At 38.1% G+C, this 16,702-nt stretch overlaps 1 protein-coding gene across 4 annotated transcripts in view; it reads right to left on the bottom strand.

The window, feature by feature from the left end:
- The window catches only part of BTAF1 (B-TFIID TATA-box binding protein associated factor 1), a 106,004-nt gene that overhangs the window by 87,492 nt on the left and 1,810 nt on the right, over nucleotides 1-16,702 (bottom strand). For all 4 annotated transcript variants that reach the window (XM_033224301.1, XM_033224312.1, XM_033224323.1 and 1 more), the window contains exons 2-3: nucleotides 6,392-6,515; nucleotides 1,813-1,927 (exon numbers count right to left, since the gene is read on the bottom strand). In XM_033224301.1, the coding sequence (XP_033080192.1) occupies nucleotides 1,813-1,927; nucleotides 6,392-6,515 (239 nt within the window). The remainder of the gene's footprint in view (nucleotides 1-1,812; nucleotides 1,928-6,391; nucleotides 6,516-16,702) is intronic.

Here is a 16,702-nt window from a genome sequence, read left to right as displayed (position 1 = left end):
GGGTTTATGATTAGTTCTTAGTTATCTGTGAATAAACTAGTGGTTCTTCTTTCACCAACCATCAGATTTTAGTGAGTATATGTGTAACTGTGTCCAACCACAAAAGCAAAATGTTATGTATATAAAGAAATGCATTCCCATGTTAAAATGTATATGTTTAATATCATGCTGTCTCCACTTACTGTAAGAATTTAAAAATACCAAGGTAACAGAATGAGTTTATTATAGTGCTCAGTTAGAAGATAAAAATATTCACAGAATGTATTCCTGAACAAGGCTAATAAGAATCATCCCTCCCCATACCTGAGGAACAGGCTGAGCCACGAAGCAACTATGCACTCAACAGGACTCAGTTCCCATACTCTGGGCAAGTAAGAATCTCCTGGTAAGTTGCCAAAACCATATATACATGTGAGGTCTAAAAACATCTATAAAATGTTCTGTATTCCTTCCTCAAAAGGCTATATGTTATGTTAAAATATAATTACTCGTTGACTTAATAGTTTGTTTAGCTGGCATCTGCATGAAACTCATCTGTTAACTAAAGTATAACTGCTTAACTTAAAATGAATTTCTATTAGTATTTTAAGTTTTCTAGTGATGATAAGCAAATTCACTTACTAAAAATTTTAAAGCTAGTTAAAAACTTAATGCTAGTGTAATGCTAGTTTTTTAAAAAAATTAAGTCTTTTAAAAATGGAACTAAGTTGTACCACCTTTATGTACCCAACTAAGTGGGGATAACAAGCTGAAAAGGAAAAGGCTCTTTTCTAAAACAAGTTACAACTTCTCTAGTCACACATTTCATTTAATGAGAGAAGACAAATTAACAAAATAACTCAAAATAACAGGTATCAGGAAATATAAAGCAACAGTTTTAGGCAAGTTAAGACTTATGATAACAGTGATGTTATTAAAGTGAGTTGAGGCCGGGCACAGTGGCTCATGCCTGTAATCCCAGCACTTTGGGAGGCTGAGGTGGGCAGATCACTTGAGGCCAGGAATTCAAACCCCCGCCCCAGGCTGGCCAACAAAGCAAAACCCCATCTCTACTAAAAATACAAAATGAGCTGGGCATGGACCTGTAATCCCAGTTACTTGGGAGGCTAAGGCACGAGAATCACTTGAACCCAGGAGGCGGAGGCTGCAGTGAGCCAAGACTGCATCACTGCACTCCAGCCTGGGTGCCACAGTGAGACTCCGTCTCAAAAAAATAAAATAAAATAAAATAAAATAGTTGAAAATGAATCTAGTTGTACCATTAAATTTTGATTTAATTAAAATGTGCAACTTTCCAGCTTTTCAGAAGCACGTAATTTGTTTTTAAATGTCACTACAGGCAATCAGAACACTTTTCCCACTACAAGAAATCCAAAAAAGGGCACATAAAAAACAAGACTTAACATTCCAAATATCCATATATAAAATTGTGCTTAAATGTAGAAAATAACTACCCTATACTATTCTCCCAGCAACAAGAAAAAAATAGACTTTCAAATATTTACATTGTACTGATTTAACTTCTTTTTTTAGAATGTCAATTACTTGAAGGGAAGTAATAACCTTTGTAAATCAAGCATACTGTAGAATTTGTAATTTAAAATGCATACAAAAACATTTTCTATATCCAGCATTTTTTTTTTTTAATGTGGTGAAAAATCACCTTATTCAGTATCATTTCCTGACAAAGCTGTACCTAAAAGCATGGAAATTAAGACTTTAAAACTGAAATTATTAAAATATAAAATGCATATTATAATTAATTCTACAGTTAGGTTTTTACTTAAAACTACTTTCTCCACTTAAAAGCACCTTGTCTGGTTCTTGGCACTGGATTCCACTCAGGTACATTTTTCACTATAGCTTCAACAGCTTGTCCTGCTGCGATCCGGGTATCCCAATTTGCACTCCTTAAATATATCAACACCTTAAAAATTATAAAATACAAGTTATGTATACAAAAATATTGTTTGTGCAAGGTAGCCAGAACAGAGAAATACAAATTTACTTGTTATTAATGTATAATTTGGCAGCCATCCAAATACATATAAAACACCTTAGAAATTATTAAGTTAATTTACAAGATTCTATCATTCACATAAAAATCACTATCACCTTAAATAGGGGATTTAAGAAACCTGTGGCCAGGCACAGTGGCTCATGCCTATAATCCAAGCACTTTGGGAGACCGAGGTGGGCAGATCACCTGAGGTCAGGAGTTCAAGACCAGCTTGGCCAACATGGTGAAACTCCATCTCTACAAAAAATACAAAATTAGCCAGGCATGGTGGCATGCGCCTGTCATCCCAGCTACTTGGGAGGCTGAGGCAGGAGACTCACTTGAACCTGGGAGGCAGAGGTTGCAGTGAGCCAAGATGGTGCCACTGCACTCCAACCTGGACAACAAGAGCAAATCTCTGTCTCAAAAAAAAAAAAGAAACTTGTAAAGAAAGTTTAAGTGCATTTTAAAAATAACAGCCATTTAACATACTAAAAAGCAAAGTACATATTATTCATTAAGTCCCATTACTTAATACAAAGAATTGAAAGTTACAAATACTCAAGTTCAGTATGGTTGTAAGATATAAGATCAATACACAAAATCAACTGTATTTCCACACATTAAACAATCTGAAAATGAAATTAAGAAATCATCCCATTTACGGTAGCATCAGAATGTAGAAAATAAGAATCAACTTAACAGAAGCAGTGTATGACTTGTATGATAAAAGCTACAAAACACTAAAAATATTGTTGAAGAAATTAAAGATATAAATAAAGACACCTTGTGTTCATGGATTCAAAGACAGTAATATACTATAAATTAATGAAGAGATTCAACACAATTCCTATCAAAATCCCAGCTGTTTTTTTTTGTTTTGTTTTGTTTTGTTTTTTTGCAGAAATGGACAAGCTGATCCTAAAATGTATATGCAAATGCAAGGGACTCAGAATTACCAAAACGATCTTGAAAAAAAAAGTAGACTCACACTTCTTTTATTTTTATTTTTTAGAGACAGAGTCTCTATGGTACCCAGACTGAAATGCAGTGTCTCAGTCACAGGTGCAATCGTAGCACACTGGAGCCTCAAATTCCTGGCCTCAAGCAATTCTCCTGTCTCAGTCTCTTGAGTAGCTGTGCCTATGGACATGTACCACCACACTTGGCAACATACACTTCTTGACTTCAAAACTTTCTACAAAGCAACAGTAATCAAGACAGTGTGGTACTGGCAAAATGACAGATATACAAATCAGTGGAACAGAATTAAGAGTTAATAAATAACCTGTGTCTATGGTCAACTGATTTTCAACAAAGACACTGAGACAATTCAATGGAGAAATAACAGTCTTTTCAACAAATGGTGGTGGGATAACTGGAAAGCCACATGTAAAAGAATGATGTTGGCCGGCTGCGGTGGCTCACGCCTCTAATCCCAGCACTTTGGGAGGCCGAGGTGGGCGGATCACGAGGTCAGAAGATCGAGACCATCCTGGCTAACATGGTGAAACCCCGTCTCTATAAAAATACAAAAAATTAGCTGGGCGTGATGGTGGGCGCCTATAGTCGCAGCTACTCGGGAGGCTGAGGCAAGAGAATGGCATGAATTCGGGAGGCGGAGCTTGCAGTGAGCTGAGATTGCACCACTGCACTCCAGCCTGGGGACAGAGTGAGACTCCATCTCGGAAAAAAAAAAAAAAAAATGTTGAATACCTAGCTCATAACAAATACAAAAATTAACTAAAAAACTGACCACAGAACCCAAAAGTAAGAGCCAAAACTATAAAACTCTTAGAGGAGAACTTAGGGGTAAATCTTTGTCACTTTGGATTAGGCAAAGGTTTCTCAGATACGACACCAAAAGCAGAAATGATGTTCAAGAAAGTAAAAAGACAGCTCACAGAAGAGTATATTTCCAAATCAAATACCTATTTCCTAATCATATACCTTTGTATAGTTTGGATACCTTGTATATGAAGAACTATACGAAGAACTTTCACAACTCATCATAAAACGACAAATAACCCAATTTTTAAATGGGCAAGGGATCTAGGTAAACATTTCTGCAAAGAAGATATACAAATGTATTGCTTCTCTGCTTTTTGGCTAAGATCAAGTGAAGACATACAAATGAATAATAAATACATATGCCAGATATCATTAGTCATCAGGGAAATGCAAATTCAAACCACTTCATATTCGGTAGGATGGCTATAATCAAAAAGTTAGTTAAGAAGTATTGACAAGGATGTGGAGAAATCTAAGTTCTCATATACTACTGTTGAAAATGTAAATGATGGGACCATTTTGGAAAATAGTTTAGCAGTTCCACATAAAGTTACCATACGGTACAGTAATTCTACTCCCAGGTATATATATACTCTGGAGAATGGGGAAAAACCTCCAAAATTTTATACACAAATTTTCATAGCAGCATTTTTCATAATACAGCAGCCAAAAAGTGAAAACAACCCAAATATTCATCAACCGAAAAATCAGTAAGATGTACACATGTATGTTTACACAATGGAATATTATTTGTCAATGAAAATGAATATACATGCTACAATATAAAAACATTACTTTGAGCAAAAGAAATCAATCACAATAGATTACAATTCATTTTATATGAAATGTTCAGGATAGGCAAATATTCCTACAAAATTAGTTTAGTGGTTGTCAGGCACGAGTGCAGAAGTATTGAAGAGTGACTGCTAGTAGGTATGAGGTTTCTTTTTGTGGTGATAAAATGTAAAATTACAGTATGGTGATGGCTGCTGTACACAATGTTAATATACTAAATACCACTAAATTGAAACTTACAGATATAAATTATATTTCAATAAAGCTGTTTAAGAAACAAAACTGGCCGGGTGCAGTGGCTCACGCCTGTAATCCCAGCACTTTGGGAAGCCAAGGCGGGAGGATCACGAGGTCAAGAGATCATGACCATCCTGGCCAACATGGTGAAACCCCGTCTCTACTGAAAATAGAAAAATTAGCTGGGCATGGTGGTGCGCGCCTGTAGTCCCAGCTACTTGGGAGGCTAAGGCAGGAGAATCGCTTGAACCTGGGAGGTAGAGGTTGCAGTGGCGCCACTGCTCTCCAGCCAGGCAACAGAGTGCGACTCCGTCTCAAAAAAAAAAGAAAAGAAAAGAGAAAGAAACAAAACCAACGGGCAACAGGAAAATATTGACGGCCAAGGAAAGAGGAAAGATGGTGAGACAGTGCTAAAGGTAAACTCTGCCTCTTTGGGAATGATTTGATGGTAGCCAATATGCTGAGGTCTGAGTGAAGAAGACCAGAACTCACTTGGAAGGCTGGAAAACTTTTCTCAGTTCAGCACAGATGGGGCCTGTTCATTGTTTCACAGTTTCAGGTCATTCAGTCCTCCATTTCTTCCCTTGGGCTGAGGAGAAGAAATATGTTGCCTCTCTCTGTCTCCACCTTACACACAAATACTGCCTAATATGCATCCTTCTTCATTCTAAGAACATGGAGCCTGTAGGTATCAAATCACTGTCTCTCCATCTACATCCTAGTTAGAAAGTTCGGATAATATGTAAGTGGGAATTATGTTGGAAAGAAAGTCACTGTTAGTCCTTGTGGTAGCAACCACACAGTGCAGATGTGTGTTTTGAAAAGGGCTTAGAACTCCTACTCATACACAACAGAAATGGACAGATGAGAACGAAAAAAGGGGGTCAAACTGAAAGGAGAGAGAGATCCTGGGGCTCCCAATATCTGGGCAATCATATTGCTCCCCTACACTATCCTGTATTTACCTTCCCAACTCCCCTACTCCTACACAAAGCACTCCTGCTTTACTTTCCATGTCAGGAAATTAAATGTATAGAATTTGCCACTTATTACGATACAGGTACACTTCAATAAGCATACAGAGTTCAGTAAAAATACAGCAGTTGCTTAAGGGAAGAAAATGGACTAGGATTATGAAAACACTGATCCACCAAAGCAGAAAGCCTCCATTTTCAAACAGCTGATAAGTAAGAATGTAATAAGACTCCAGCTTCTCACGTATTTCAATCATTGCCCATGAGTACTCATCCATTCAAAGACTACCAACTATGATATAATTATTAGTCATTAAGAACAAGTTAGACCACTAACAAACCAGATAAACAACTTAGTTCATTACCAAACTGGGACAGATTCAAATTTGTGCCACAGGCAAAAGGATCTATATTTAAATCCCTTAAACTACTAAACTTGATGTAAAAAAAAAAAAAGTTTAAGTCTTGTGACCGGGGGAAAAAAAAATAGCAAAAATGTTTAAAAATTAAGATGATGTTTACCTTTATTTTTGTGTTCTTATCCATGAATAAGTCTCTACAATTGTATTATACTAAAAGAAAAAAAAATTCTTACTTTAGACAGGAGATTATTGAGTTCATGGGGATGAAGCTTCACCACTTCTCCAAGTTGCTGTGCAGCAGCTTTTCTTGTTACAGGAGTAGTGCCAGTATCCAGTAAAATAAAAAGGCGATCGAGCCTGAAATAACAAAAATACAATGGTTATTCTGAAATGTTTTTCCTCATATGTACAAGTTTGAGTCAACAAATGTACTGAGCAGATGCTATGAAGGAAGACCTACACTAACACAGATAAGCCCTGGAAGGACATTATGGTGAAATAAGTCAGACACAGAAAGATAAATGCTGCATATCCTCACTCATAAATGTGAGCTAAAAAGTTGATCTCATGGAAGTTAAGAGTAGAAGAGTGGTTACTAGCGGCTGGGAAGGGTAGGAGAGGCAAGGGGGATGGAAGAGGCTGGTTAACCTATTTACAGCTAAATAGAAAGAACAAGTTCTAGTGTTCTGTGGCACTGTAGAGTGACTAAACAACAATTTACTGTATATTTTCAAATAGCTAGAAGAGAGGCACTTTGAATGCTCCCAACACAAAGAAATGATAAATGTTTAAGGTGAATAATATGCTAATATGATCATTACATTGTATATGTGTATGAAAATATCACACTGTACCCCCATAACAATGTACAATTATGTGTCAATTAAAATAATACTTTTTCTAAAATTGCAAAAATAAAAATAAAAGTGACTTATGCTAGGATTACAAGAGATGCTTAATCTCTTACGGAACTTGCTATTGGGGTTGAGGGGAGCAGGTAAGGCAAGTACAATATGATACATGGCAGAAAAAGAAGTACAAAGTGCTTTGAGGATTGTGAAAGAAGGGAGCAAATACTATATCCCCAACTATGTAATACTGAAAAGGCTTCATAAATTAATGGTGTATGAGATGGATCTTACTGGTAGAAAAGAATTTTAACACTGGTGGAGATTAGGTGGTGAAAGGGAAAGGGGAAGAAATACCTGGAAGATGGAAAACAAGAACACAACAGTAAGAGAAGGGAGAGTATATTTAGGAAAATGAATAACACAGTTTGGTTGTAATTCAGGGTATACTTAAGAGAACAGTGGGAGATACAGCTACAGAAGTAGCTGGAATCCTACTGTGGAGACCTTTTAATGAACTCGCAACCATGAAGGTCTTGGGTCAAGAAAGTAATGGAACTGAAACTATGCTTTAGGAAGATTAATCTGGCAGCAGTGTGATACATTAAGTAAAATGGAAGGAAACTCAGCTGGGCCTGGTCATGTCTGTAATCTCAGCACTTTGGGAGGTCAAGGTGGGAGGATCCCTTGAGGTCAGGAGTTCGAGACCAGCCTGGCCATCATGGTTAAACCCCATCTCTACTAAAAATACAAAAAATCAGCCAGGTGTAGTGGCATCCACCTGCAGTCCCAGCTACTAGGGAGGCTGAGGCAGGAGAATTGCTTCTGAAATCGGGAGGCAGAGGTTGTAGTGAGCTAAGATCACGCCACTGCACTCCAGCTTGGGTGACAAAGTGAGACTGTGTCTAAACACTTGCCTTTACCCATTCATTCACTGGCTTTTGCTATAGGATTGGTGAACAGTCAATCAGATAGTTAGTAGGACCAAAAAAAGGGAAAACATGGTTTCTTGACCTACTTTTGTCTTGATACCATCCCCCTTCTACCCTCATTCAATTATCCTTTCTCCAATATCTCAAATCAGTGTTACTAATCCATTCCCTTCTTCCAATATGCAGAGCTCTCTCCCTACTGAGAAAATAAACTGCTTGATCTCCACTCTCTAGAACACTTTCTTTTTACTGCCAAGCATCTTGAACAAGTGTTTAAAATAACATTTCCTCATCACACACAATTTAATCCATATAAATCAGGGTTCCATCTTTCTATACTGAAATATCACACCGGAAGGTCACCAATGAACTCTTAGGCTCCAAATCCAATAGTTTTTTAAAAGGCCAATTTTTCTTGACTCTTCTTTGACAGCTGTGACCAGCAAGCACCCCATTTTTACACTACTTTCCTTCCTAGGTTGCACATTATATTACCCTGTTCTCCAAACTCTTCTTTCCTTAGTTCTCCTATTCTTAATACTCTTAATATGAATATTGGGAGAATATTCATGTTCAATCCTTGGCTGCTCAACTCTCATCAGTTTCTCCCTGAGGAAACTGTATACTGTTATTTGTTTAAATTATATCCAGAACAAATATTCCCCAAGTCCAGGCCCTCTGAGAGTGCCAATTTCACACTCCCAACTGCCTTGTCATCCTGTTGCCAGATTAAGTTCCTAAAGCACCCTTTGAATAAACCACTACCTTACTCTAAAACTTTCAATGGCTCACACTTACCTACCAGACAGTAATCCAAAACAAAAAGTATCTCCCAAATATGGGTATTTTTGGTTTCCACAATTTTGCCTACACTGTTTCCTCCACTTAGAATGTCTCTCACACTCCTCCAAGCTAGGGTTACAGTGGCTCACCCCTCCTTGAGGGATAGTTTCCTGGCCAGTTTCTGCCAGATCCCCAGAATGGTCACTGGTTGTGGTTGCAGTGGGTAGGTACTCTGCCTCACTGCAACAACAGGCAGCTGTGCAGATATAACGGCCCCAGGTATGGGACAGGAACTGCTGGTGGGAGGCACAGCTGAGAATATGGGTATATCACCTGGAATTTAACCAGATACAGATTAGAGGTGATCTTCAGGTGTGCCTGAGCTTACTTCTCTAACAAGAGAATAAAATGTGCTACAGCAAACAAACGAAATATTTTCTCTTTGTTCAACTTTTCAGCTAGCTCCCATCCATCAAGATTCAGCTGAAGTCCCTCACCTTCTTGAAACCATTTCAAACTACTATGCAACAGAGATTACTTCCTTTTCTGAAACCCACATGAATTCTCAACTTGAACAGCTACTTAAGTACTTATCATACTATCTGGTGGCATCTCTCACATTAGTCACATGATGTCTAATTTTCTCACATTAGTCACGTGATGTCTAATTTTCCTCATTAGGCTTCATCTCCTTCAATCATTCTTTTTGTCTCGCACAACACTTTGCACAGTATTCAAATATTTGTTATGTAGTTGATATTTACTGTAACTAAAACTATACTTAAGGAAAAGTTCAAGTTTCTTGGGGACAAGTTTAAGAACCAACTTTAAGGAAAGAGAAAGTATTTTGTATTTTTTTTTCCTGCTTCCTTTGAGAAACATCCTTAATCTGTGATAGTAGTATTACACAAAAAACGGGTTGGTAAGGTAATGTTTCAGTAAATTAAAAGATCAGCACAGCAGTACTTCAGCATTCTGAATAAGGCAGTTATGCCTGTCCCAAATAGCAAGCTGAAAAATGCCATGCAATAGGCACTGTATTCCTTCAATAATTTCCATCCCTCCTAAACTTTCCTTTGGTCCCCTGCTACCCAGCTTCACTTAGAACTCCTGCTCAAAGACCTTAGACTCCTCTCTAACCTAATGCTGATCCTGTCCCACAGCCACACAGTTCCTCTTGCCTCTCCTTTCTGCAGAGCCTTTTATCCCAATGCATGTCATGTCACCTCTGCTCTCCTACCAGCCAAATGCCCTAAGGTAGCAGATCAGCTCATTCTCTCATCCATTCCATGCCTGTTTATCCTTACTTCTTCCACTTTGGATGGTAACCAAAATTGCCTCCCTGAATAGAGGAATGGGGACACAAGAATGCTTCTTTGATTCTCTTGACTTAAAGCCCCTTTCATAGCTCTCCATTCCTCTCTCCAGGACAGTAGATTGGACACCACATAAAAGGAAGAACAAAGAGATGAGCAGACAAAGATCTGACAAGAGGGCAGTCTAACCTGTTATCTCAGGGTAGCCAGCTATGAGGCAAGCAGGGTAAGCATCAGGGCCAGGCCACAATGGAAAAGGCTGGTACAATGAACTGGTGGGGAAAGGAAAAGAACGTGTGACAGAGTCAGTATTATGTTGGAGGGTAGATAGGGCCCTTGGTGAGGGAGAGGTCTGAAGGAAGCTAGACAGTCAGAAAAGAAGGGAAAGTTAAAAGGAGGGCTGATAGAAGGAACACTGTACTTACTCCCATACTACTTTTGGCTAAAACTTCTGTTGCAGAACAGCTAGCAGGAAAAAGTAACATTCTTCATTCTCTGAAGGATAGACAGACAGACAGAGGAGACACAGGTAACAGACGTCAAGCTGCATGGAAGGTACCAAAGACTATAGAAGGATAAGTAAAACTTAAGAAAATTATATTTTATAATATTCACTGGTTATAAATTTATTGAGAATAAGAAATCTGGCCCCCCCCCCTTTTTTTTTTTTGAGACGGAGTCTCGCTCTGTCGCCGGGGCTGGAGTGCAGTGACCAGATCTCAGCTCACTGCAAGCTCCGCCTCCCGGGTTCCCACCCTTCTCCTGCCTCAGCCTCCCGAGTAGCTGAGACTACAGGCACTCACCACGTCGCCCGGCTAGATTTTTGTATTTTTTAGTAGAGACGGGGTTTCACCGTGTTAGCCAGGATGGTCTCGATCTCCTGACCTCATGATCCGCCCGTCTTGGCCTCCCAAAGTGCTGGGATTACAGGCTTGAGCCACCGCGCCCGGCCCCCATTTTCAATCTGGATGTCAACTCCAAGAAATAACTAAACAAGACATGATTCATGTAACCTGTGATTTCAGGCAAATGTTATAAAGATTGCCTAGAAAAAGGAAAGAGTACACAGAATTTTGTAGAGGTTATGCTAGCAGTTGCAATCCAACCTCTCTCCTCTCCAGATGTTTGCATTATGTTAATTCATAACAGTAAAGCCATAAAAATAAACAGAAAGAAATGTCACACATTTTAAACAATAAAATGTGTCCTAGATTACTACTTCATAGTTAATAAACAAACACATGCTGTATTTCCACTCTAAAACATCCCGGGGGTAGTGGGGGGAGGGGGGGCAAAAAGCCTCACTGATATTTTCAAAATAAATTTAAACTCTCCGATAAATTAGGGAAGGTCAACTGACAGAATACCTCACAAAGACAGCTTTGTGGCCTTAACTAAAAAAGCATGATCAGTCAAGAGTATCCATTTACTTACACATATTTTATATGTAGCAAAAGTACAGTAAAATTTTAAGTATAGATGATTTGAACGTTTACTTTTCTGTGTTACTTAGGAAATAAGGAAAGATCATGACCATCACTTAGTACAGTGCACAGTGTGTACTTAATATCTGGAACTTAGCACAGTGTACATATTATCATTAATATGTTTCAAAAGAAACAACTTCCAACAAATTCTCTAGATTAGTGTTTTTAAACATATACTTTCTAGGTCATGTTGTGGGTATTTGAAACTATGTTAATGTTATGTTGTTTTAAACATAAAGATATCATATGGAACACTAAGAATCAATATGAAGGTGTGAAACCATACCAAAGCCAGATGTAAGGGCAGGTGTATGCTAGATAAGTTATCCCATTCTACCCCAGACCACAAAGTCCGTGAGAATGGAGAGTACAGTTTTTCTCTGCTATACCTCTAGCACCTATAACACAGAAAGCACTCAGTTAGTATTGGTTAAATGAATGAAGAATGGTGAAAATGTACAACCAAGCTATGCTATTTCCTTCAAGACATTTTTTTCTACCCTCCATCCCTGATCAAACAACCTATACCCTCTTGCATGACTTTATCTTAATGACAAAAGATAGTACATACTAATCTAGGTTCTTTAGCAGAAGTATGGGTGGTTTTAAAACTTCATATTAATATATATTATGTATTAAAATGTAAACTTCATAATACATTTTAAAGTGTATTAATAAACAGTTAAAAGTCTATTTTTATGTGTGTGTCACAATTGAAAAAAATTAAAAATAATACTTCAAACAAGTACCTTGAGAAACAAACCAAAGAAATAAGGAGGAATTTACCATTGGGATTGAAATGGAAAAGCTTTGATAATGCCTCTTCTACTTTTTCTGGTTTATCTCTAATTTTTTAAAGTATGAGATATTTGATAAATTATAATTTACAATAGTCCCGTCTGTCATCTTATAATGGATTGAAATTAACAATAAGGGCCAGGTGAGGTGGCTCATGCTTGTAATCCCAGCATTTGGGAGGCCAACATGGGAGGAATGCTCGAGGCAGGAGTTTAAGACCACGCTGGCCAACAGAGAGACTCCATCTCTATTTTTTAAAAATTATTAAAAATAAATTAACAGTAATGGAGGAATAGGCCTAGAAAACCTGTGTTGTCCTTTATTGGTAGTTTTTCCTACATTAACATTTTCCTGTCCAGGATCTACTGAACATCCCCTACATCAAGAAACTTCCTTTTATTTGACAGAATAGGCCTACTGAAACAATGTTGCTCTGAAGTATCAACAGTGCAAACAGAAAATTAACAAAATTGAGCAAAGGTCTGCTCATATGTAGCAATTTGTTTCTTCCATAAGAGGATGTGTTTTTGTTTTTTCTGAACCCTTTCTGAACACTGTAACATTTTCAAATGCAAAGATATGTGAGAAATCTAAGGTATGGCTTTTAAAACAGTCATATCGTAAGTACTGTCTAGACATTGTAGACATGACCTTTACAGCACAGATCGCTGAGGGAAAACTATATATTTTTGAAAATTTCTCTAGCTGATTAAGGAAAAACTATGTTCCTATTAACTAGCCAATGTACAATAATCAGTTCCATTAATTGTGGCATAAACAGGCAAAGGTAGCAAAAATAAGCTGTTTTAAAAATTGTATTAAGTCATGGTTCCCAACACAGCTATAGATTCCATAAACCTAAACCAGGCAGGGTCGCTCATGCCTGTAATCCCAGCACTTTAGGGGCAAAGCCGCGTGGATCACTGGAGCCCAGGAGTTTGCAACCAGCCTAGGCAACATGATGAAATCCCACTTCTACAAAATATACAAAAAAAATTAGCCAGGCATGGTGGTGTGCATCTGTGGTCCCAGCAACTTGGGAGGCTGAGATGGGAGGGTCACTTGGGCCTGTGATTGTGCCACTGCCCTCCAGCTTTCTAGTCTGGAGGCCAGAGTGAGACCCTGCCTCCAAAAACAAACAACAAACAACAAAATGCCTAAGAAATCCATCTAAGGTTGCTTTTTTTTGGGGGGGGGCGGGGGACAGATTCTTGCTCTGTCGCCCAGGCTGGAGTGCAGTGGTGCGATCGCAAAGGTAGCTTTTACTGTTGGTGGCAAAATCCCAACTAAGTAACAGATGATAATGAGAAAAAGCCTCATAAAGCAAAATAATGGTATTCAAAGATCCAACACTTATTATTTAAATTATTCACAAGAAACACTGAAAGCCTGTAATATATGCTAATTTGTTTTTTGCTGAGGCTGACTTTGTGGAAACAAGTCAAGTAGCTTGTGAATGACTAGCTGACTTTCCAGCATCTGCATCTTAAGGACAACATTGTTCTCTACTCCTACATTTGTATTTTGAGTCTTTTACTAAGGGTCTAAAAGAGTCATATCATTTTCCATTGATATTTCACTGCATTTCACAGAGAACTTCAAATGCTATGATTGTATTTACAATTTCAGAGAGTAACAAAGTTATTTTTGCAAGACGTAACTCAGCTACAGATCAACAGTCATGCATTTCATAATCTGCCACATTCTTACAACTGAAAGTACAGTAAAACCAAGTCTATTAAGCAGGGTTTAAAATATATGACCTCACAAAATACATCATATCCATTTTGCATTATAAATGACCACGCTATTACAGAATTTACTGTATTGTAAACTTCAAAAAATTATTCTAATTTCCTTCCTGTAGGAGGTAGCTTTAAAAAGAAAAAAAATATTCTGATTGTTAAAATTAGAAAATAGCCAATATTAAAAGCTATAAAGTCTTCCTTACTGCAAAAAAAGAAAAAAAGAAAAGAAAAAAAGTAGTTAAACTCAAAAGCACTCACTGAAAAACACTGGAAATAGTCTACTATGCACAAATTACAGTAAAATCATACTCCTACAAAAGTAGGAGTAGAGAACAATGTTGTCCTTAAGATGTGGATGTTGGAAAGTCAGCCAGTCGTTCACTAGCTACTTGACTTGCTTCCACAAAGTCAACCTCAGCAAAACACAAATTAGTATACGTTACAGGCTTTCAGTGTTTCTTGTGAATAATTTAAATAATAATTGTTATATCTTTGAATACCATTATTTTGCTTTATGAGGCAACTCATATGGCAACTCAAAAGATATTAAAGCAAGAAGCAAAATCACTCATTCACTTTTTTTACATGTACTGAATACCCACTAAAAGCCTGGCATTCTGAGGATGGAAAAATCAAAGACACATTTCCTTCTCTCACAGAGTTTATGTATCCAGCAAGTAAGATAACAATTAACCAATTACAAAATATAAATATTATGACTGACAGGAATATGTATTGGTGCAAACAGGTCAGATGAAGTATAACCAGAGAAAATGTCCTGAACAAGGTGATATATATGCTTAGATCAAAAAACTGAGGCAGATGGATCACCTGAGGTCAGGAGTTCGAGGTCAGCCTGACCAACATGGAGAAACCCGTCTCTACTAAAAATACAAAATTAGCCGGGCGTGGTGGTGCATGCCTGTAATCCCAGCCACTCGGGAGGCTGAGGCAGGAGAATCGTTTGAACCCGGGAGGTGGAGGTTACAGTGAGCCAAGAACGTACCATTGCACACCAGCCTGGGCAAGAAGAGCAAAACTCCGTCTCAAAAAAAAAAAAAACTAAGGTCAGAACTAGCCATACTTGAGATGGGGCTAAGAAGTGTTCCAAAGATAAAGAGTAGGGGGTAAGAAAATGAATTCTGGGGAGGGTGGAGGATAGAAGAGAGAAGGTGAAGGGGAAGTACAGAGAACTTGACACAAGATGAATCTAAAAAGACAACGCAGGAACCACATCACAAAGGATCTGCTAAGATACGTTTGTTTGGGAATGCGGACTTTATCCTAGGGCAATAGGAAACTAAAGAGTATTAATCAGAAAGATGACCATGTTCATGTTCAAATTTGCAAATCAGTAAATAATGCAATTGAAGTGAAGAACAGATTGAATGAGATGCCATGGAAGGCAGAAAAAGGAGAGAGGCTCCTGTCTTAACAGTCTAGTCCAAATACCAAATACAATGATACATAAACTTAATATGAGATTTATCAGGTGATACAATATTTAAAGAGATGAGTACTTCCTTTCCTAGGGCCAGAAATGAATATTTTCTAGTGTATATTTTCAAAAGATTGAATGTAGCTTTATAGCAACAAAAGGGAAGCGTCTCTCTAAAGGTGTCTTGGACTAGAGATGGTGGCATGTTCTAGGATTGTGGTAACCAGTATAGAAAGAAAAATGATTGGCTAGAGAAAGATTAGAAAGGCAGAATACACAGGATTGGATTTGGTAACTGGCTGGACACGGGAAGTGGGAGGAAAAGGGAAGTCAAAGAATATTCTCAAATTTCTTGATCAGACAATTGAGGGAATAATGGTACTAATTTACTATTTCTCATCTGTTGGAAATTCTGGTGGAAATGTCCTAAAAATATTACAGTGTCTCTTCAGTTATGCATATGAAATAAACAGTGCAAAAAATATTTTAGACTTGATTTTGGCATATGATTTTTACCTCCTGGGCTATTTTCCACCTGTTTTACATAAAATAGTATTAAAATTATTCTGCACCAACAGGAGAGAAAGGAAGTTTGGTTAGCACACAACTACGCTTCGTGCGTGGAGAAGGCCAGCTTGAAACTAAAATTTGCCATTCAAAGAAGTCCACAGATGAAAAAGCCAAGAATTGACACTACCCCCAAAACACACAAGGTGTCTCAAAATGTTTAAGCACAGAAATAGCTCTTTCATAAAAACATGACAGGCTTTTTAAAAAGTGAACAAGAAAAAAAACTACAGAAAAAGAGTGCTAGTCTTTGAAACACAACATCCAGAACAAAAGACGGTACCTTCAAAACCCACTCAGTCATTCAGAAATATTAAGTGTCCTAAAATTCCGAAAAGAGATTAGTGTAGGCCGGCCCGGTGGCTCACGCCTGTAATCCCAGCACTTTGGGAGGCCCAGGCGGGCAGATCACGAGGTCAGGAGATCGAGACCATCCTGGCTAACATGGTGAAACTCTGTCTCTACTAAAAACACAAAAAATTAGCCAGGCGTGGTGGCGGGCGCCTGTAGTTCCAGCTACTCGGGAGGCTGAGGCAGGAGAATGGCCTGAACCCAGGAGGCAGAGCTTGCAGTGAGCCAAGATCGCGCCACTGCACTCCAGCTTGGGTGACAGAGCCAGACTACGTC

Source organism: Trachypithecus francoisi, unplaced genomic scaffold (genome assembly GCF_009764315.1).
Source record: "Trachypithecus francoisi isolate TF-2019V2 unplaced genomic scaffold, Tfra_2.0 Contig01436, whole genome shotgun sequence".
Taxonomy (NCBI): domain Eukaryota; kingdom Metazoa; phylum Chordata; class Mammalia; order Primates; family Cercopithecidae; genus Trachypithecus; species Trachypithecus francoisi.
This window is presented reverse-complemented; position numbering and strand designations above follow the sequence as displayed.